This window comes from Grus americana, chromosome 7, assembly GCF_028858705.1.
Source record: "Grus americana isolate bGruAme1 chromosome 7, bGruAme1.mat, whole genome shotgun sequence".
Taxonomy (NCBI): domain Eukaryota; kingdom Metazoa; phylum Chordata; class Aves; order Gruiformes; family Gruidae; genus Grus; species Grus americana.
Window position 1 is genome coordinate 36734402 of NC_072858.1, and position 22660 is coordinate 36757061.

Genomic DNA, 22660 nt, shown 5'->3' on the forward strand with positions numbered 1-22660 from the left:
AACGCTTAAAGCTTAAAGAAAAGAAAATGTAATCCACTTGAGGTCTTTTTTTTTTTTCAATGAGGACAGTTTGGAAAAGGATTATTAAAATGCAACCTGCAATTTAAGAGACTATGCAAATTCCCTAAAGAATGCACTGAATTTGACACAAAATAGATCTGTGAGCACCGGGTTCCAAACCGAGCAGTCCTCTTATCGTGTCTGACAAGGATTTTCCACGGTAGATGAGAAGATGCGCTCTGTAGCCTTGCACAACAGGAACAAACTGCACGAGTAACACGTAAAAAACGTGCGGAGCAGTGCTAAAGCGTGGCCTGTGCGCCTTTGCACCCGTGTCTCCCCTGCCTGCTCTGCCAGGGCCTCCCTTCGTGACAGTGTAATCTGAGACAGCTTGCTCTGATCCTGGGGGAAAGAAAACGCGGAGGTGGGGTGGGGAGGGAGTCTTTTGTGTCTCTGAAATTTTAGTGCAAAATAGAGCCAGGTTCCTCCAACTCAGAGTGGGATTTTCTGGAGGGAGAGTGCTCCATCTTGGAGCAGCAGGGATGGGAAGGGAGAGCTGAGGCAAGGCTGACGATGGTGGCAGCAGCACATAGCCAGTGCCACTGAATTTATTTGCATTCATCTTGACTATTTCTTATCTCCTTCACTGCCTGCCTGTGTGATCCTGATGGTGAGATCTCTCTGTTTTGCAGAGCTGCTGGCTGATTCAAGCAGGGCAGCCTGAGCTGCCATCAGAGGCTTTATCAGCTGGAAGTACCAAACCACTCTCCCACGGCAGGTAACTTCTGCCTGTGGTATTTTGTGATTAGCGGTATCAGTGTAAATCCTGGCAGGCAAAAATCCTGCAGTCGGGCTGGCAGAAAAGCGAGGAGCAAGCAGGGCATCACCACCACAGCTTTCTCCAGAGAGACAGCCTCCCTGTCAGTACAGACACTGGAACAAACGGAGTTTCAGCTGCTGGCAGTCCGGTTTGAAGTCAAGTCAGTGGTGACCTGGTGAGTCATCGCAATGTAGACATGGGCACTCAGTTTTTAGGAAAAACGTGATGGGAAGCAGGTGTGCTGCTTGGTTTCAGTGTTTTGTTGTGGGTAATGTTGTTTCCTGGAGGAGGCGACTGCATGTAATGTCTTCAGAGACTGATACTGCAATGAATGGGAAGGTGCATTCATAACCAGCGGAAGACTAAATTTGTTTCATTCATCATAGATGTTTTTAGACAGAGGATGATCTGTAGAAAGAAACACTGGGGCTGGATATTATGGATGGACTCAGCACAAAGATTTCTCTGAGAAAGAGCTACAGAACATGCTGCCACCAGAGAAGGTAAAGGTGGAGGGCACACAGCACCGCGGGTGGGGTGATGGCTGCCTGGGAGGGAAGGCACTTTGCTACCTAATGCAGATGTGATGCTCTGAAGTCAGCAGCTGCTTTTGACTTAATTCCTCTGAAAATGTTGACCAAAACAAAACAAAGAACTACAAAGAGATCTGGTAAATCTTTTCTAAAAACACATAAAAGGGAAATTGATGGAAGATCTAAGAAGAAATCAGGCTCAGACACATTCAGGTTGCTACCTTAAATATGTAATTATTCACATTAAAATTTTAATTATGAGAATTTTGCAGAAGATGACATATTGCAGCACTTTTTTCCCTGCCCTTCTTTTAAATGGAATTTATTAACTTTGATGGGATACACAGAGAACATGCTATCAGATCTAGCAGTAGTAACAACGACAAAACAACCTCGAGATAAATTTATAGGTATTTTTAAGTAGATTGTACTGGTGAGTATTTTGCCATCATTTATGTTTGCTACCTGCAATTAGTTCATATTCAATTAATTGTGCTAGTGACTGTAGTCTAATGAGGCCAGGCTGCAGTGATGGGCTTAGTCTATACATAAAGGTACAGCTGCTGGAACTATCAAGTGCTCCTAACTCAAGGCTGCCACAAAAAGTCTTCTGAAATGTTAGTGGTTGCAGAATACACCAGCCAGCATGATAATTGCTGTTCACAAGCAGAGCAGATTAAATTTCTGCTCCTGGTATTGACTGCTGCCTCACAGCTCTTCATTTTTTACTTGAGGCATTGGTTTTGGTCAGTAAATCCCTCTACTGTTTGCAGTTCCAGGAGGGGGGCACGCAGACTTTTGTATGCTGGGGTCATTAATCCTTGAGTCTGTTTTACCCTTGGTACTGTGGGGCTTGTGTTGGTTTGTCCTGTGGAGCATCCTGGAAGGCTGTTCTTTAGCAGGAGGAGACAATACCATGGCACTGCTTCAGTTCTTTTCTGTCTGGGTTTGACATGGTTAATCAGTATCACTTTCTGTTGAAGATGATTATAGGAGATACCAAGTTCTAATTACTGAGCGTAATGCAGGTAAGTGACGTGAGCAGTGTAGTCCTTGCTTCATGGCAGCTTAGATGTCTCCTTTAACCTTCTGACGTGAAGCGCTTGTGCTTTAACTTTCCCAAAACTAAAGGATCGGAAGCATTAGCAGCCAAACCAGGAACGCTGCTAACAGAGACCAAGTAGAAGATGCTGAAGTGAAGACTTACTTATGTTCAACCACGTATTAACTACTAGGTACCTGGTGAAATGCAAACAGATCCCTTTTCAATTGGATTTCCAAAGGTTAGTAGGGGGTTTTATATCTGTCATTATTTGAAAAGATTGTTGTTATTTTTCCTTGAGTGTAGCTCTGTAATCCTCTCTGTCCAGCAATGAATTATAGTTTAAGATACAAGTACATTTTACCTCAGGCAGAACTGGATATAATGAGATCACAACAGCTTTTTGTTGAAGCTAACTAGCAGTTCTTCAAGTAAAAGTGCAGTTTTGAATTCTTTCTTGAAGCAAGAAATTTGTCAGCTTTTGGAAGACCTGAGGAATTCTTAATGTTCTGTTTCAAAATTTTTAACAGGAAAATTTCTGATGTCTAACCTGTGTTGTCCTTGGCCAGGTCAGCCTCTTTATGCTTCTCTTAATACTGGCTTTAGCCTAAATCACATAGATTTTTTTTTTTTCCTTATTTCTGGTATTTACCCTTCTTTCCCAATAATTTGTAGAGAATAGCCACTCCCTGTTGCAGCCCCATTTTCTGACCAGAAAATTGATCTCTCAGTGCAGTCTCATTTCTCAGGCACTCTAGTAACTTTACTAAATTGATAACATCTGCTCCGGCATGAGTTCATCTTCCCTGATCATGAGTAGCCTGCTGACCTTTTAACTCTTAGCCAGATGAGGTATTATAAGGAAGAACAGTGTTTTACTTACAGGTCTCCATCTAAAAAGCAGTAATATCTCCAGGTATGTTGGGAATGGTTCTCTCTTACTATACTTATGTTTTACATCACTGGTGAATATTGATAATATTACTTGCCAGTCTCCTGGGGGTGATTTAGAGAGAGAGTCCTTGACTCCTTTGTTTTCTACCTCCTTGCTTCCCAGTAACCTCTTTTTTGATGCATAGCATGGCTGGCTGAATCCAAATGTAAATTACTTTGGTAAATGAATTACATAATTTCCCCTATCATCATCTCTCTTGCGGCAGTAACACCCAAAGGGGTTTCTAACAAGTTAGAGTTCTCACACTTTATTTAATGAATGCCTTTGAAGAAGCTTCTTTGTGAATTTCACTTTTGCAGACATTTGTTGTTGAAGTGATGTTTTCATGGTTTTTACTTCCATTTCTGGAAGCTTAACTGAAACCAATTTGCAATTTGCGTGTCTTTATTTAGGTAATTTTCTGGTTAAAACTGATCTATTCTGTGCCTTCTCTTCCATCAGTCATCATAATGACCATTTTCTGCTCTGGAAGACTTTTCTCCCATTTCTTATATGTATTTTGCTCTAGGAAAGCAAGTGACAAGTTAGACAACTAAAATGCAAGAGACAAAGGTGTCTTTGTTTTTGTTTTTTAAATTACTTGACAATATTTAAAAATGAAGCTGTTGGTATCACATTTACTGTCTTTATTCTACATAGAGAGAGGTTTGACTGTTTTTTTTAATCTACCTGCTCTCATGTTGTCCTTTGCAATCATGTGGAATCCAAGCCACTTGGGTTTTTCATGCTTCATGACTAATGGCTGGGATGTTGGGAAGCAAGCAATGTCCTAAGTGGTTCTTAGGAAACATTTCCTGCAGTGCATAGCAATAGCAGCATCTGCAAACTCCAGCAGTGTTTGGGGAATTTTCAGAGATATCTAGGGGGCACCAGGTGTCAGTGATGGGAATCACTTGGCCTGCAGTCTCTTTATCCTTGGCCATGGTACATGAAAAGTGTTGAGACTGAATTTTCAGACTCATGAGAAAAATCAGCTAACTGTTTTGAGGTTTGTTTTTTTTTTTTTTTTTTTTCATTTTTAATCCACAACCACTTGTTTGCTGGACAGTAAGTGAGAAGCAATGGGCACTGCAGTGCTAATTTTGCCCAGTCGCATTTCAGTGAAGAATTATACTAGGGTCTTGGCATGCTCCAGACCCTGTTGCATGCTGGTTTTAAAGGCCTCAGCATTCAGAAGTCCTCCTCACTGCTGTATCTCAGGGAACTTTCCTGGCTATTGCTCATCATCCAAAGACACTGTGGTCCCACAGATCTTTGAGTTACTCTTTATATCAGCAGTTTAAATGGGGTTTCTTCTTGAGAAACATACTGGGGAGTTGGAAATCCTGACGTTAGGGAATAGACTACACCTTGACTGATGTCAGCCACTGGAAGACTAATCAAATCAAGGGAAAAGCCATTCCCAAAAACTTATAAAGAATCACAAACTGTCCTGTATTTATTCCCAGGTAAAATCCAAAATCTCTGTCTCTATCCTTCTGATGCAGAGCCCAGCTCTGGTTTGCACGGTACACCCAGGACTGGGTAGGAGCTGTTATATTCTCCTCCTTGGGGGATGGAAGGGAAGAAGGGAAAATCATGGTAATTCCACTCTCCCTCAGCGGGTGAAGTAGGGGCTAGTTTAAAAAACCTTCTCCTCTTGATCTGATAACTGAGCAGTCTCTGTCGAAATGCTAACTTGCCTCTGTCGGACCATCTCCTGCGCTTAGATGAGTTCTTCAGTCAATTGTTAACCAAACGAGGGGAAAACTGCTCCCTCTCACCTTTCCTGTATAGCCACGGCGGATGCATGCAGGGCAGTGCTGGGAAAGGAGCAGGGTCTCTCAACTGAGATTTATAGATACAATTGGAAATACTCAGTTTGAAGGCACTGACCTCCAGAGCCTTTGAAGAGAAGCTGAGGTGATCAGTCCAGGAGAATGCATCTCAGTAGCTGCTTGCTTGTTGTCCTTGGTCATAACCAGCTCGTTTGTCAGCCCAGCCTGCCTTCTCCCTTGACAGCAGCATTTTCCACGTGCCTGAACTGCCCGACTCCCTTTTTGTGGTTCCTATCGGTTAGAAGCAAACAACAGAAAATCGAAACATTTTTGCTCAGCCTTTAGAGGTTGAATTTGCTGACAGTTCAGCAACTCAGTTGCAGGGCTACAAACTATTCACCAGGAAAGCTAAGAAAGCCCTGTGCTCTCCAGTTAGACTGAGGCTGGGATTGGCATGCAGACTGTGACTTTTCTGTGGTCATGTAACCTGTTGATTACATCTATTAATGAGAGGTCTGCTTGTTGGGCTCTGCTGAGCCTTTCAGTCCCTACTATAGGCTGCAAATTTATCTCACATGGAAAATACCCTATTGAAGAGTGACATTGGAAGGACAGTACACTTTTCTGTGAAGTGTTAATTTTTATCCGGTTTTGCTGGAGGCATTGACTGAACTGGAATGAGATCAGACAGGGAATTGTTTTGTGTTCCTGTTGTTTGTGCATTTGGTGGAGTAATCTGATAGGTCTAGCTCCTCACTTCTTTACCTTGTGTGAGTCTCTCCCAGAACTTAAGGAGAAGAGAAGCACTCAGAAAAGTAATTAAAAAATGGGTAGAGATGGTCTCTGAAGCTCCTTGATTTGGGGGGGGGGGGGGGGGAGGGAGGTTAATGCTAATTTGATATTTAGACAGAGTCCCGTGATAGGAGAGGGGTGGAACTGTATCTCCTGAAAAAAGGTTCAGCAACGTCTTGAAGAGTAAGGAGCAAAATTTCTGTTATATTTATGGGCTGTAATTACTTTCCAAAGTGGGAGGCAAGTTTAGGGAACTATATTTGTTTCTGTGTGATGACTCACAAGTGTAACCTATTTAGTGATCTCTGCAGTGCTCACACGTGGCTCTGCAGACACTGGCCACCTCATTGTGGAGGACCTCATATGCTGAGCCTCTCTGCATGTTTGTGCCAGCTTTCAGGAACAGTTTTGAAGTGCCACCTGCAGAATTGGTACACCTGGAGTCCATCTATAACTGCATACTTGAGTATTCTCTACTTCTTAGCAATTCTCAACATTGCTTAAAATGAGAGACTTTTTTTTTTCTTTTTTTTTTTTTTTTCCTGAAATGGACCTGGCAAGCTTTTAGGGCAGATTTAATTTGAATAATTTAAATTTATTCACAGCAATTAATGTCAGTATCAGCATCGTTCTGCTGCTGATTCCTGTTTTGCCTACAAAAGGTCATGACTCTGGAGTGGATGTTGTTTGTCAGGCACTCTGCAGTTATGCACAGGAACACACAATCTTAATGAGGATGGCAGCTCAGCAAGAGGCTGGGGATGTGCTTCATGGGATTCCTTTCTTTTGGAGTCCCTTTCTTCCAGTGCCTTTCATCCTGCCTCACAAACAGGGATGTAGGTTTGCAAGTCAAAAGAGAATAATTTTGTACTTCAATGGTGCTGGTTTCTGTGAAGCGTAGCTCACAGTATGTGGTCATACTTCGTATGGGACTGTTTAGGATTATTTAGAGTTCTGTTCCTTTTTATTTTTGTCAGGCCTGAAAAGAGTGGATGACCTAAAATGGTGCTTTATTTTGCACTGTTGTGTATAAGCTGTCACAACATGAAGAACAGTTTAATTGAGTTTTTAACTGTTTTAATCTCAAACATTACTTTTAAAGTTATTTTCAGTAAGGTATCTGATACAGAACTTACTAACATACATATTCTGTCGTAATTGGGTTTTCCTGGTTATCACAGCTGTTCCAGTGGTGACTCTTTTGATATATTTTCAGGAGGAAAAAAGGAAGAAAATATTTATACTTCTTGAAGGACAACTTTTTACCTACCTTGCTATTATTTGCTTACTAATTTAATTCTCTCCATGTAATGGCTATGTAAACCTTACGTTATTTCATAACACTTAGCACCTAATTTTAGATGACATTCAGCCCTTTCCACTGACTTCACATGAGATTACACCCTTGCATGTTTCATGCATTTCCATATCAAATTCTTACTAAGGTATTAATTCTGTATTATAACAGCCTGATTGAACTCACAGCAGCAAGGCACGTGGTACTGTAATGTTTTTCAAAATCCTGATGCATGTACTACATCTGCTCAGATTGAATTACCTGAAAGGTGTAATCTGCAAAAGCATTTGGGTGTGGAAATTTTTTCACTATCTCAGCTAGAAGTCTCTAGTCACACTGTTTAACAAGTACCATTGAACAGGAGTGTATAATACTTTTATAATAACCTCCATTCAGTTTCATTTACTCTGATTTTTTTCTAAAAATAACCTCTTACAAGATTAGTTGTGAAGAACTTGATATGTTTTGTGTATTTCTCAGTGCTAAAGATTTTCAGCAGAATCAGCTCTTGCTTCTGTCTTCTGAGTGAGAAAACAAAATTCAAGAAAACAGGCTGAGCTGTGCTATCCTCAGTCTTTTGAATTCTTGCACCTTGAATCCTGAATGGCAGATCTTAAATGCCTTGATGCTCTTTTAGGATAAGAGTAATTTGAACACTGCTATTTTTTCTCTGTCTCAGAAAAGACAACAGTTTGTGTTAATATAATGTAGTTTATGAAATAAATTGATTAATTAGTAGTGTTTCTGCTATGGTCATTGATACAGTTTCAAAATCAGACACTTCAAGGCTAGTTTTAGTTTTTCTTTACTGCCATCTTGCTTTAGGACGTATCCACTCCATCACTGGGGAGAGCACCAGCTCTAACAATGAGCCTGTACAGATGGAGTTCAGTTTTGAAAAAAAAAAGTTACAAAAACAGTAGCTATTTATTTGAAGGTTGAAGAGAAAAACCAATAGTTTTACCATACAGACACTGTTTTGCATGGCCTCATTAACAGCATGATGTAAGTGTAACCTTTTTTCTTTAACGTGGTGTAATTTCACAGCTAGGGGAGGTCAAAAATGCCATTGCATTGGGTTATGGAAAGCAGGGTGGTCAAAGTGTGGAGTGAGAGTGGCTGTGGGAGGCACAGGTACTGGTGTCCAACTAAACTAGATGACTGGACTACTGTTTTATTTCTGGGAGCCTATCCTACCTCACACTCAAAGCAGGGTCAGCTATGGGGTCAGATCAGGTTGCTCAGGGCTTTACCCAGTCACATTTTGGGAATTCCCCAGGATTGGAGACTGCACAACCTCTCTGGGCAACATGCTCCACTGCTGCACTGTCCTTAAAGGTAAAAAGGTTTTCCTTATAGCCAGTCTGAACCTCTCCTGTTCCAACTGATGCCTGTTGTCTTTCATCCTCCCACCACACGCTGCTGTGCAGAGCCCGGCTCCATCTTCTCAAGGGGCTGCTGTCAGGCCGCCCAAAGCTATTTCTTCTCCAGGTTCAACAAGACCTGTTCCCTTGGGCAAGTATTCCAGCCTTGACCATCTTGGTGGCCCTCTGCTGAATTTGCCCCCATTTATACATGCCTTTTCTATTTTGGGGCCCAAAACTAGTCTTAGTATGCCAGACATGGTTTAACAAGCAGCAAGTAGAGGTGGATAATAATTTTCTTTGATCTGCTGGCTCTGCTCCTGTTAATATAGCCCAGGATGCTCTTGGCCTTTGTTGCTATGTGAGTAATATGAGCCTCCTCAATAATGAGGAGCCTTGTTAAAAGGCTTACTTTCATTCTATACCAAATGAAAATTGATTAGAAGTATCAGCAGAAAGAGATGAGTGGCTTTAGTCAGACAACTTTGCTTTTTGTTTCATACTTAGAGAGTTTTAGTGATCTTTTGATTATACAGTCCATGAGCAAAAATTTGCAGAATGAAGGGTGACGTGCACAGAGAAGCTGAGGTTGATGACAGCATGATTTTCTTTAACCTGATAAAACTGCTGTGGTACTTGCATGAGATTTTTCTTGCTATCTATTGTGGATTTTTTTAAACATCAGGTTAGAAAAATGTAGATATCTGCATTTCTAAAACAACGTACATGCAGAGGCGCTCTGCCAATTCCTTACTGTGTTTTATAAAAACACTCCTGGGAGAACTGAAGTAAAGATATGCTGGTAGTGTGTATCATTAATGTGACTCACACAGTGCTATCAAACTGTTAACAAACAGAAAGCTTAATATGCAAACCCCAACAAACTGCCCTCATTAGTGAGAATACAGTGAAGCCCTTGGGAATAGTTAATATATGATGTGAAACATTTTTTCTTTTTTCCCCCTACTATGCTTTATGTTATACTGATGCATCAGCAGCAATCCATGTTCCATTCACTGGCAGTGCACAGCTTCTCCATAAGCAGCCCGATTTGTACTGAAGCAGAAAGATTAATGTCAATGAAACAACTGAAACTGCTGTTTGTTTAGCAAACTCAGTCTGTTTTGAAAGCTGAAACATTGTCTATTTGAAAAACTGAAATAAACTGAACCTCTGTGAACTTCATTTTGTTTTTCTAAAAAAAAAAGCGAGCTTTATTTTTTGTCTTGTAGCAATATATTTTTTTCCAGATACTATGGACACCTATATGCTGAGTTTCCAAGGCTGAAAACTCCATTGAAATTATGAAATATTTTGCTTGTTCCCAATAAAATATTGCAGCAAAGCTAGCCTGTCATTCAGGTCACTTGCTTAGGTACTTCATGGACTGCATAATTTACTTTTTCCCCTGGAATTGTTCTACATTTTCAACATCCCGCAGGCACCCGCACATATTTTGTAATTTCCACTGGAGGCTTCACCTTGGTCTGTGAGATCCAACAACCCAGTATCTTCACATTAAGGGTTCTGCTAAACTGTCTTTTGAAAAGACATCTACTGAGTCTTCTGTAATACAATGGAGGTGCTCAGTTGCTCTCTTTGTCTTTTATCACTTCCTTTTGGCTAAAATTTAGATGAACTGAAACATGGAAAAGGTGTTTAATAGAGCCAAAGCCATGGAGAAAGGGCTAAGGTCCTCAAGTCCAAACTAATGCTGGTTAGTCTGCAGTGTCCAAACAACTCCTCTGAGATCTCCTGTGGTGGTAAAGATGCTGCTTTTCATTTCTAAACTGGTTTTTCATTTCTAAAATGTTTTTTGATTTTTTTTTTTTTGTGGTTTTGGTTTTTGTGGGCCACAAATTCCAGCCCAATTAAAGGGTGCAGAAACTTACTTTCTAGCAAAGGGAACATCTTTAAAATTGGATATCCGTTTCAGGAGAGTGGAAGGAAAAGTGGATGTGCACATCCATCTACATCACGAACTGCTCAGGCAGGTGTGGTTACCTGTATACCATCAAAGCTTTTTCTCAGCTGAATGAAAAAAACCTCCCTGCAGTGGGCTATGCCCTGAAACAAGATCTGAGGACTGCTTCGCTCCACCTCAGTGTGTGATAGTGACTCCTGTCCTCACTGCAAGCCAGGGGCCTGGGTCTGAGGGAAGCTACAACTGCACCAAGCTCTCTGACAGTCTGACAGCTTCTTCTGCAGTGGGTGGGATTTGGCCAAGTGTTGCCTGGGAGTGAGTTGGACATAATAGCTATCATGTGTCCCCTGATTCATGGTTTGCTGGAAACCCTCTGCAGGGGGCTATGTTCTCTTTTGAATAGCTCTGTGGGTGCTGCTTCTCTGAAAGACTTGTGTGTGACTTTCCTTGGCTGGGGTAAATGTGAGCTGAACCCAGGGAGTGTGCAAAGAAGTGAATTTTTGTCCATTCTGGGGAGAGGAGACATGACCGTAGGCATATCTTACTCCCATGACTGTAGCTTTGTATTGTATACTTTTTGTGACTGCCTTTTGTGTGACAGCACATTTCTAGGCAAAGTAGTCAGCCCTTGGAATATTGCAGCAGCTGGAGTTGACCTTTAGCTAAGTAAGCACAGGAATGCACAACTGCATAATGATGTTTTTATAGTAAGTGTTTCACTGTATAGGTAAGCACCTAATCAACAGCCAGTAACGCTTTCTACTTTGAACAAAGCTTTTGACGTTAAAGAGCTATTTGGATGGTCTGAGATTTATTGCAGAAGAGAGGACAGGGCTGGGAGCAAGGAAAAGGCAGAGCTGTTTTAGTGGAGAAAAGCCAGGGTTGCAAAGGAGGTTTTTTTTTGGACGAGGCCAAGCGGAAACAAATTTCTGTAGCAGTGGATGCCACCACCTGCAGACAGCTGAAAGAGCCAGAGACATCGCCAGTGACTTTTTTTATTCCTGTTCTGTTGTTCGGCTCCATGGGCTAGTCATTGACCGTTTTGCAACTTGCCTGGGACTGTTTCATTCTGTGTTATTTTTATATCTCTGCAATGAAACTTTTGACTTAATCAAGATCATAATCTTTTACAATCAAGCTTGACACTGAATGCCGAAATGGTTACAAATGATCTTCCTTGCTATCAGCTGTGCTGGTTATGTTCAATGCCATATGTGAATTGATTTGAAAGCTGGACAGCGGAAATGCCCCAAAGGCAGATGTGTTTATATTATGGTTTTGCTTATTGGCTATTTTGCCAGCTGTTGCACATGAAAGACAGATCTCCACTGGACAACTTTCCTGCTAGTCTTCAAGCAAGCAGAAGTGCTGTTTTCTTTTAAACAGTCTATTTGAAGCTGCATGCTTGCTCATGTGTTCAGTCAGTACTTTTGGAGCCTGAAACTTGCTCCCGAGATGGTCTTGGAGCATTTAAGAGGACACGTTGGTGGCCTCCATAAGTGTTGAAGAGGTTGATCTCTCTGAAGATCAGAGATAACATGTTTCAATGGCAAAAACTTTCACACTGTGCTCGGCTTAAGGGAAACTGTACCACACTGAACATATTGGTGTCTGCTGTGTAACTTGTTCCTGGGGGCTTGAACTAAGATTGCAGGAGAGAGCTCTTGCCTTTCTTCTTGAATACTGCTTTGTTTTCACCATATCTGCCTATGTCTTTTTTTTTTTTATTGCTGATGAAAGAAAACATGGCTGTGGGTTGCCATTAGCCCTAAGATTAGAGTAAGGGTTTAATGGCTCTTGGCTAGGAACCTCAGAAAGCATTTACAAGTCATATTTTTAAAAGTTCATGACACTTACAATTGGGACTAGACTTTTGGTAGTTATTGAGAAGGCAGAAAAAGTGGTTGGGTTTTGGCTGGGGTTTTTGGTTGGTTGGTTTGGTTTGGTTTTTTTACAAGTTGCATGGCATCCTCTGTTTGTAAAAACCAGCAATTGAGTCCAAAAGGAGAACATTGCTTGCCTAACTGTCCTGACTTGGGAGTGTCTGTTCTTGAAGAAATCAGTAGGTATAGAAATCTGACATTTTGATGTGTTTGTAGCTGCTTCTTTAATATCAACTGAAGACCTGTCAGTGACCTTAACTGACACTTAATTGTTTTGCTTCTCTCTTTGAGAATTGTACAAAATAATCAAACAGAAAGATATTCTGTGCTGTTCCTGTGAGCTTTTGTTTGTATCAGTAACAGATTAAACGTTACAAGATTTGACAGTTTTAATGCAGTTGAACTACTTACTCTTTGCTTCAGTAAAAGGTTTCTGAAAAGAGGATCTAGTACACATTAGTTGTGCCAAAATAAGAGTTTCCCTGTTGTATACTTAAAATTTAAAATGTTTTTATGATCTTAATTCTGTCTGTATAATCTATATAGAATTTTTAGTCTTTAATAAGGAAACATCTTGTAAAATCTTCATTAATGTTCAGAAAGCATTTTACTGCAGTTCCCAACTTTCTAGGATGTTCTTATTAACTTTTTGTTGCTTAAAATTCTTCATCTTTAATTATAAAATGTAATTTTTCCTATAAAATGTGCGCTCGAGTCTACAGAAAAGCAGAAGCCTTGCAGTTCTAACAGAACTGTACTTTCTCATGGCTTTCCTGGTGCATTCCTGCAAAAAGCCAAGTACATCAAATGTCCTAGGGCTCTCATGCAAAGAGGCGCAGGATCTGTGGGATCTTTTGAATGTTCAGCTTCATAGAGCATACAAAGCAATTCCAAGACAGATCTTTCCAGCTACAAAACAGAAAAGTCAATCTTCTATTTCCAAGTGCTGTATCTTCTCTGTCTCAACAGATATAAGTGGAATCATACAAGGGAGTTTATTCTTGATTTGCATTTGGGGTTTTTTTCTGGAATTAATTTACTGTCAAGCCTTTATTGTTATATAAATCGTTGACCTGAACTTTTAAAAAGTAAATTGAACGCTATTGCAATAAAATGCCTCTCTGTTCACTTCCCCAGAATTAGCCTGGTTTTTACCCAGATAAAACTTGTCCTGTATGTAATTTTTCTTAGAGCCAAAAGATACAGACATTCTGCAATTGTTAAACTACTCAGTGAAAAATGGTAAAGCTCACATTACAGAGATGGAACAAAAAATCACTTTGTACTAGTCAAGAATACCCAGAGGCTTTTCTGTGCGCTGAGTTTGGTTATCCAATGCTTGTATTACAGATGACTTCCCTGCGTTGTGACTGATATGTGCTCCAAAAGGCTTTTCTTGGGTTTCAGGTGTCCAGATAATGAGCAGAGTTTGAATAGACAGGTAAACCAAACTGAAGGATAGTAATACATGAGTACTGGCAAGCTGCCTAGATGGGTGTTGGTAAACATGATTCTGTAAGAGCTACAGAGCATGAAACAGGAACTGTGTTGTATTTAAATGATCAAGAGGATTAGCCTGAGTTCCTTGACTGCTGACAGGTACCTTGCACATAGGCACAAGCAAGTCCTTCGTAAAAACTATGAAGAAACCAGGAAGATGATTCTCATCAGATGACTTAAGCACAGTAGGGAAGGGGGCAGGGAATTCTGCTGTCTTTTTCTGAGCTGTAAAGGGACAGGTACTGAAGAGCTTTAATGAGCATGGCATTTTGGTGATTTTGCATCAGGCCTATGAGACATAGCTTGCACAAATTATTAATAGTGCTCCCTGTGCAAATCTGAGGGATGCAGCTTTCATGTATATCCATCAAACTTGGGAAAACATCTGAAGTGCAATCGCAATGGTTATTTAGTTATGGAAAGTAAATCAACAAAGTTTTTAATAAGAAATTGATAGACACTTGTAGGGTGCTGCCTGGGCCTTTTCCAGCATTGCTTATCAGTGTTGCCAATGATCTAATTCTTGCTTTCAATATTTCAGATTTTATTTCACAGTGGGGGGGAATGATATCTAATATTCATGTTGTTAGCATATGTGTACTCTGGTGCTATTGATCTGCAACAATCATTTTAGATAGACTTGCGTTTGAACACTGTTTTAGTGGTGGGTTTTTTTTCCTGGCTTTTGCTTAATGCTTTGTTTTAAATATTATTTTGAAAGGACCCTCCTTGGATGGAGACATGGGATTTGAGGCTGCGAGACAGATGCAGACAATGATAGCAAGATAATAATAATAACGATAACAAATAAATGTTGATTACACTTAGTGTTTTACTCCTTTAGCAGTTTGGTGCTCTGCAGGAACAAATGGTCAAACTAGCAGCAGCGTGGTGTGCCTACAGCAGAGACTTGAGACAACAAACTATCCGCAAGAGTTATGGGTGAATGATCTTTTCCCATACAAAATGAAAGTTTGCAATGGTTTCTGCACCTGCAAGGAGTATCCTAGCAACATCACTGAGGAAACTGTATGCCAGGACCTTTTTCTGAGTGCTTTTTGTTGAACATAGCAGCAGTTGTAAAACAAAGGTCAAGAGCAATTTAAGCTCTTAAAAGTGCTGTTGCTTAGTTCATTTACTCACAGAAATGTTTGTGTTGTAGTTTTCTGCCTAAAGGATAAATATTGGATTACAGAGTCATCCAACAGACCATCCAATTGAAGTTTAGTTAAACATGAATATAATTTAGTCTAAGATGTCACTTCTTACTTGCGGGAAAATTACTGTTAGCATTTAACTCTAGTTTTTGCCTTGTGAAGTAACCAGGAGTCCCTGCTGCCTTCTGCCGGCTCTGGCAGCTGAGGATATGCAGGGGCTATCTGTGCAACCCAGAACAGGGAAGCACAGAACACCACCAGATAGTGGGAACAGACCATCGGTCTAATTAAAAAAGAAAAGAAGAAAGCTTTTTTTTTTTTTAATCTGAGAAGGTGTACGCGGTCATTGTCTTACTGTATACACAGACCTCAGGTGAGTCCCTGCTTTGTGCTTTGTCATCACCTTTTAGGGGAAATATTTATTTCAGGTTTTCCTACATCATGTCAGAAGTACTTGCTGGGCTTGCTCCTACTGGCCCTCTTGTGAAGGGGAGAGGGCAGTGTTTATCTTTGTGGTCTGTGGATGGGGGAGTTGAGGTGAAGGACTAAGATCCTTTTCAGCCCCCTGGGCTGGGGCTGCAGAGTTACTGGGGGAGCTGGGCCATGCTCTTAGCCCCTCTGAGCTTCTGCTTTTGTCATGCAGAACAGGGACAAGCCTACTGTCTCTCACCAGGAGAGATGGTGATGTAGCCTAAAAAATGCATGCAGTTGTAATAAGTTTTTGCCCTCTACCCAGTCTAGTAGATAATTTCTAGTTCTAGAGCCCAGTCTAAAAATGGAATTTTTACCATTTCTATTCAAATTTGTGTGCTAGACAAGGGACAGAGCCTGTTGCTAGTCTTTTTTTTCCCCCTGCATTCTTACTCAGTGAAAAGATTTTGTACTTGATAAAGGTAAACATCCAATCTCTTAGCTACTGAGAGAAATACAGGTTCTCCATGGTTTCATATGTAAACAGTCATCTAAAAAGTCAGCAGACATCAGAGGTAATTCTCTCTCAGCTCCCTGTTTATTAAACTAAATGATGGTTTAAGATGGAAGTTAATCCCAAGTAAACTAATGTGCTTAAGGTAACCTTGATTACAAAGGCACTTGAAAAATGCTAGAGCCATCTCCCTTCTCTGAGAAGTATTTCTGAGTAATTTGCCAAAGAAAATAAGGCAACACAAACAATTTTCAGTGAAAATCTGTCACAGCTAATAGAAAAAATGTAACATTATTCCTTTTTTTTCCCCACCCCCCTTCCTTCTGGACTTCAGGTGGTGAACCCTGTTTTCATGAATCCTCTCTCGCAGTCACACTTCATTTCTCTGTCAGAAAGAATATGCCATACTGTATCAGACATGAATGCAGATCATGTGATGGTCACACAGGAAACTTTAATGGAGCGGTTAGTGAAAAATTATCCAGGTAATGTGTTTGTTTCTCCTGCCTTTTAAAAGTGACTGTATCATCAAGCTTGAGTTTCTGATACTGGGCAAGCGATCACTGAATGTTTACGAACAAAGCTGGCAATATGAAAGAATATAAATTAACAGGCAACTGGTAGAATACATGTATGTGCGTACTATCATCAATCTGTGTCACTAACATTGTTTTGAATATAATCCTTTTTACAGATTTTAATAAATCTTCTTTGAGGATAAGAGAGGGAACTGAGTGCAGTAGCATGTTGAGAGTATGCCCCTTCTAGAGGGTGGGAAAGCATAGATGAGGTATTTAGGTGCCAGATATGGAACAGCATAAAATAGACTGTGTGTCAGATCACAAAGACTTTGAGTCTTCCTTTAAGAGACAGGAACATAGCTGACTTTGATGGCAAAGGGACTGGGTAGGAGTCTACATCTGGTGTTTGCTATCAAAAAATATAACTGACTCAAATTCAGATTCGTTGGTCAAATTCCAGCCCCTTCCTTCCTGAAAGCAAATTACTTACACTAAATGAGTTTTATTCCTTCTTTTCTGATGAGGTAGCAGCCACTTCCCTTAAATGCTGCATTTTCTTTTGAATCTGAAAAATGTTCAATTTCCCTTAGATCTGCAATATTGAAGTGTGCCTGTATGTGCACGTGTGAGACTTTGTAAAGGCTCATTACGGCCCTCTGCAGGAGATTGCTTGGTTTGTTACTGAGCTTCCTCTTTTGTGTCTTCATAATATCATAGCTCTGCAAACGTTACAAGTCGATCTCGTAGGCAGTTTCACTAGTGGGAAGATTTGTAATGCAACCCCATACACTGACCCAGAACCCTGCCAAGAATGTGATGTAGTCCATTTTTAGGTCAGCCAGAAGTAGCACTCGCAAAGCCTGTAGGGAGAGAGTATCTTTCTTGCTATTTTTTCACCTTGCTCAAAGTTTTCATTCTTGTGGGCAGGAAATCAGCAGAAACCTGGAGCAGTAGATCAGATGTCGCTAGACTAATGACCCTGGGACTGTGACACCTGAGGTCAAACTAGCAGCTGAGACCAGTCTCAGTGAGGTAAACTTAGGTAGCAATTGTCATCTGACAAAATTATACCAGAAGCTTTAGAAAAGGTGATAAAAGCTGCTGTTAAATAACCTGACAAGAAAGAAATGTTTTGAACAACACATTGTTTGGTTTGTACCTGGCAGAAGGTCTCTCCTAGGAATATCATATCCTGACAGACACAAAGACAACATCCTTGCTTATTTGAAGGAGAACATCCTAAGCTCCATCACAGCAGTGCTACAGTGACAACCAGAAATGCAGCTCACCTTTACCTTCTTCCTCAGGGGTGACCTCGCCTCATCAGTGAGGAATGATCTTGGCAGAGTTAAAAAGGGTTTTACTGATCCGTAAGACACCGGCGGGATTGCACCTAGCAGAGCCCTCGGCTGGATGATGTTTCTGTGCTGCCCTCACCCGGCTGGCCCAGGAGGCCTCGCTCTGACCCAGGGCTGCAGCCTGTGCTGAGTCCAAGATTTGGGGCTGCCCTCCACGTCTGGTCACCGCTGCAGAGTGGGGCTGTCCCTGTTGTGCAGGGAGCCCAATGCTGTGGGTGGGGACAGCTGGGTGCAACAACAATTTCTGGCCCCTGAAGCTCAGCAGAGTAGTGACATATTAAAAAAAAAAAAATTCTGCCTTTTGGCTGGTGATACTGGATGCTTTCATGTTGAAATTGAGTATGCCCTACTCAAACTTCAGTTGCCAGGTCAGTTTCAAACTTCTTTTGGAATCTTGTGAACTAAATATATTGGGTATTTAATTTTCAGTTGCTTCCAGATCTGTTGTATGTAAGTTATTTTTTGGCCAGCTCCCATCTTATTTGAAAACATATTTCTGATTTGAAATATCGGTATCTTTGTTGTAGGCCTTGCAGTTCCCTCCCACAATATCTTATATAATATCCTTGGCACTTTAATTAAAGAAAGAAAAATCTATCATACGGGAGAAGGATACTTCATTGTGACTCCCAACACATACTTTATTACAAATGATGCCACAGAAGCTAATAGAAGGGTCCCGTTGGAGGACAGTTGTTGCTGTTCATCACCTTCCATCACTTACCTGGTCAACATTGACCACTGTGCAGACCTAGTGAAGGAAAACATTCCTACGGTATCCCGTTACAGATCCTGCCATCATTTCCCTGACCAGAATATGCTCTGTGAACAAAGACATTGGCAGCTAATGAACCACAAACATTATGAAGGAGGTAAGAAAGGCTGCAGTGAATTGAAGCCTTCAATTCAAACTCAAAGGATCTCCACATCTGCTGAAAACCATTCCTGGGACACCATCAAATACCTGACATCTGTGAAAGAGAAACTGAAATGCAAAAGGTTTGGCCTTGGCCTTTTCTGGAGAAGTGCTTCTAAAAAAGAAAAATGTAAGGACGAGTACTCCACTTTTTCAGCCCAGTTTCCTCCCAAGGAGTGGCCAGTCAGGGATGAAGATGACTTAGATAATATTCCACGTGATATTGAGCATGAAATCATCAAGCGTATTAACCCTACTCTTACAGTTGATAATTTGATTAAGCACACAATATTAATGCAGAAGTTTGAGGAGCAGAAGAAATATATCAGCAAGGGTACCTCGGCTGAAGTGTCAACAGTCAGACAAAACCATCTTTCAAAGGATTGTGTTCAAAAGACACAAAGTAAAATGGCAAAATGCACCAGGAAAACCAAATCAAACAAAGAGAAGCAGATTAGCTTAAGCAACAGGAAATCTCATGTACATGAGCTTACATCCCAAAATGAGAAACTGGAAGAGAACCTTTCACTGCCTCTCAGAAACCAACAGCTGCTTGATGTAGCAGTGGAATCCCATGTCATATATAAAAAACAAATTACAAACCCTTTTCAGGGTCTGTCATTGAGACGCAACTTTTATGTGAAAGGGTACAAAGGTACTATTAACAATCAGCTGAAGTCCAGGACTCGAAAGCAAGAAAGAGCTTTACAAAGGCCATGGTCCTTGGACTCCTCAAAAACCTTTGAATATGGAACTGAACAGCTGGCTGCTGAAACACAGGCTGACAAAGTTAAGCAAAACAAACTAGTCCATGCTAATAGGTCTTCTCTCCATCTAAAGAAAGGTAGTTTAAGTGAAAACTTCAGTTATCCGCATGGCAGTACTTCACAAATAGAAAATAAATGCAAATACTTTCTGGAGAATGATATTTCTGAAGAAAACATCTACAGAAGAACAGTAAAAAAATATCCTGGGGATATTAAAAAATACCCTCACTCCTACACTGATAATGGTGTGTGCAAAGAAGATGCAAAATTTTCATTAAATCTGAAGGATAAGTATTGCAGGTGCAAAGCTGACACTGTATGTGAGTTGTTAGATCAAACAGCAAATGAATTTCAAAATGTCTGTCTTTCAAATTATACAGCCAATGTTAACTTGGTAAAAAAAAATGGTGTGGAATACAGACAAAAGACTGATAAAAAGAGTGAACTTATATTTAAATATGACTGTGCCAGCCATCCCGGATCAATGAAGCTGGAAAGTGAAGTATTTACTGAGAACTGCCATCTTCTGTACCAAAAAGCACATGATGGTGACACCTGTAGCTTGTTACATCTGGATGACAGTTTTGAAGACAGTGAACCACCTCACCTGCCTCCTGGCCATGCTTTTTCAGATACAAGAGACTGGAGTAAAGCTGTGCAAGAGCTGGGGACAGCTATGTCTCTAAAAAACTGTAAGGTTAATACTTATCCTGCCCAGTACAACACACCTGTAAATAAACATGACTCTGGAGAGCATGGACATAAGGAAAGTGCTAGTTTTGAAGAATCAATAGATGGCTCAAAAGAGCATCCAAAAACAGATTTCACAGAAGAAAGTTGTTTGTGCAGTCTGGTTCTTCCAATAGTTCACAGAAAGGAAGAAGAAACTGGCCTTACTGAATGCGCGAAGGTTTCAGCTGTAGCAGATATCTGCCATGCTAATGAGGCTGACTCAGATGCTGACACTTTGCAGAACTTCACCTATGAGATGGGTGAAGTAGCAGCATGCTGTGCTTTGGGCTCTCAGACCAAAGAAACGAGAAACCCTCTGGGAAAAAAAGATCTGTTTTTCAAGAATGCATGTGCTGTGATATCAGGACAGAAACACTCGGAAGGGACAGAAAACCACAGCATTACAGGAGACAGTGGAATTGAATCCCCAAGGTAAGAAAACACAGGTAACTATGTTATATGTTTTATCTTCAAATTAACTATCAGATTTACTGAAATGTTGCTGTAAGTCATAGCCCTTTCTCCCCAACAACAAAACTCTTATTATCTTTAAAAACTTCGGTGTTATGTCCTAGAACTAGTCAAACTATATAGTTCTACCATGTCTTTTTACGTGAACATTCCCCCTAAATCAGCTATGCAAATGCTGCTGTTTATATTTTGCATTTGTTTTCATAAGGCAAGAAAACAGTAAGAGCTCTGCCTTGCAGATGGAGATGGCCAAGTGCAGAAATGTTAAAAAACATGGTGATTGATAAACTCCTGTTAGCAGGCAGGTTCAGCTTGCATTGATCTTGCCATATGACATTACAGATAATGTCACAGTTTCCCCAGTTGTAGACAAAGAATAAAAAGTGCTTTATAGAGGTGTTCAATCAAAATTTAAAGTACAAAATACCATCTGACTTGCTTATAATAGACAGGAGAATGTCTACATCACTTGAGCTAGAAGCTTCTGCTTCCTTTCATAGGGTACATTTTGCCTGTAACTATACTTGAAAAATCCCTTAAAACCAAATTGGTATGAAATATTTTTTTTACACAGTTGCATGTGGAGAAGACCTACAAAACTGTTAACTAAATTGGCAAGAACATAAGTTAAAATGCTGTGAGGGAAAAATCATATCCATTTTTTAATAGCATCACATATTCTTAAGATCTTAATTACACTTAAATACCAGTCATTTAAACCATTTGAATTCTCAATAGATATGTAGTGTCACCTTGAGAAGTCAGTGCATGAAGGAACAAATAATATACTACAGTTTTTAAAGAAATTCTGCTGATTCTTTTTTTCCCCTTAAGCAGCTTTTGGCTGTGCACCTTTCAAGCCCACTTCTAGTGTATTACTTGGATATGAACGCTTGAAATCTGTTGGATGCTCTTTAGCAAAATATATTTCAAAGGGTCATTTTGATTGTTTGTATTGATGCCATCTGTGGTACCAGAAGCTAAGCCAACTCAGTTTATTATTAGAATGTGAAGTCTGATGTCTAATAATTCTGTTATTTTAGATGGACTGAAAAGAAGGTGAAGCTTCCTGCCAAATTCTGAAAGCGTAAATACTAATGCAAAGAGGAAGACAACATGCAAAGACAATTGCAACAAAATTCCTTGCTTCAGCTAACTCTGGTCGTGAATATTTGATTGGTTTTTTTAAATGTAAACTTTGTAAACTTTCCCTTTGTAACAACGCAACAATGTGATCAGTCACATCTGTGAGGCTGTCTCTACATCAAAGCCATTAGTTTAAAGTTTTGACTGTAGCATTTGGAGAGCTAATATATATTTCTGTTTCTCTCATAAAGTAAACATTTATTTAGTTTTTGCATCCCTGTGATAATAAAAATGAGAACTGATATACTTCATTCAGATCACACCGTTAACCTGGAAAGGGTATGTGTTACTCTAATAAAAACTGTATCAGTTGGACAGCACTGTTTTATGCCATAATTCTTGAAAGTGTTTCCTACTTGTGCCACAGAAATAACAGCACCCTCCATCTCCCCTGTCAGAAACCAAACAGACCAGATTGGCACGCACCTACAAAAAACTCCTTGAATCTTGAGGTTCTCTCACTGTGTCCTGAAGAAATCTCAGCTGTCGTCCTGTATCTATGTGGTGTGTTTATATCTGGCAAGCAGGATTTGGTCTTTGCAAATGAAAATGTGTTGGTGCAGGAGACAACAGGTAAGGTCGGTGGCACTGCTTTGAGAGAAACCCTGCTGCAGGCTGCCACGGTCCACTCTGCTCCTGACCACCCCTTTCCTTCTCTTAGAGGAACAACATTCTGGCAGTCACCAGGATCACTTTATAGCTTTTAGTTCAGAAGACTAATTTTGACTTCTTAATCCCGATTTCTTCCTGTAGCTAAAAGCAGACTGTGCTGGTTTCGTGATGCTAATCATCACAGGCTT

General features: G+C 40.4%; 1 protein-coding gene across 1 annotated transcript; it reads left to right on the top strand.

The window, feature by feature from the left end:
- Positions 1 to 1188: 1188 nt before the first annotated feature.
- Positions 1189 to 22124, top strand: STOX1 (storkhead box 1). The gene is made up of 4 exons (XM_054832002.1): positions 1189 to 1323; positions 16284 to 16434; positions 18356 to 20675; positions 21758 to 22124. Exons 1-4 carry the CDS (start codon positions 1306 to 1308, stop codon positions 21795 to 21797), a joined length of 2529 nt encoding a protein of 842 aa, XP_054687977.1. The 5' UTR covers positions 1189 to 1305; the 3' UTR covers positions 21798 to 22124.
- Positions 22125 to 22660: the final 536 nt, after the last annotated feature.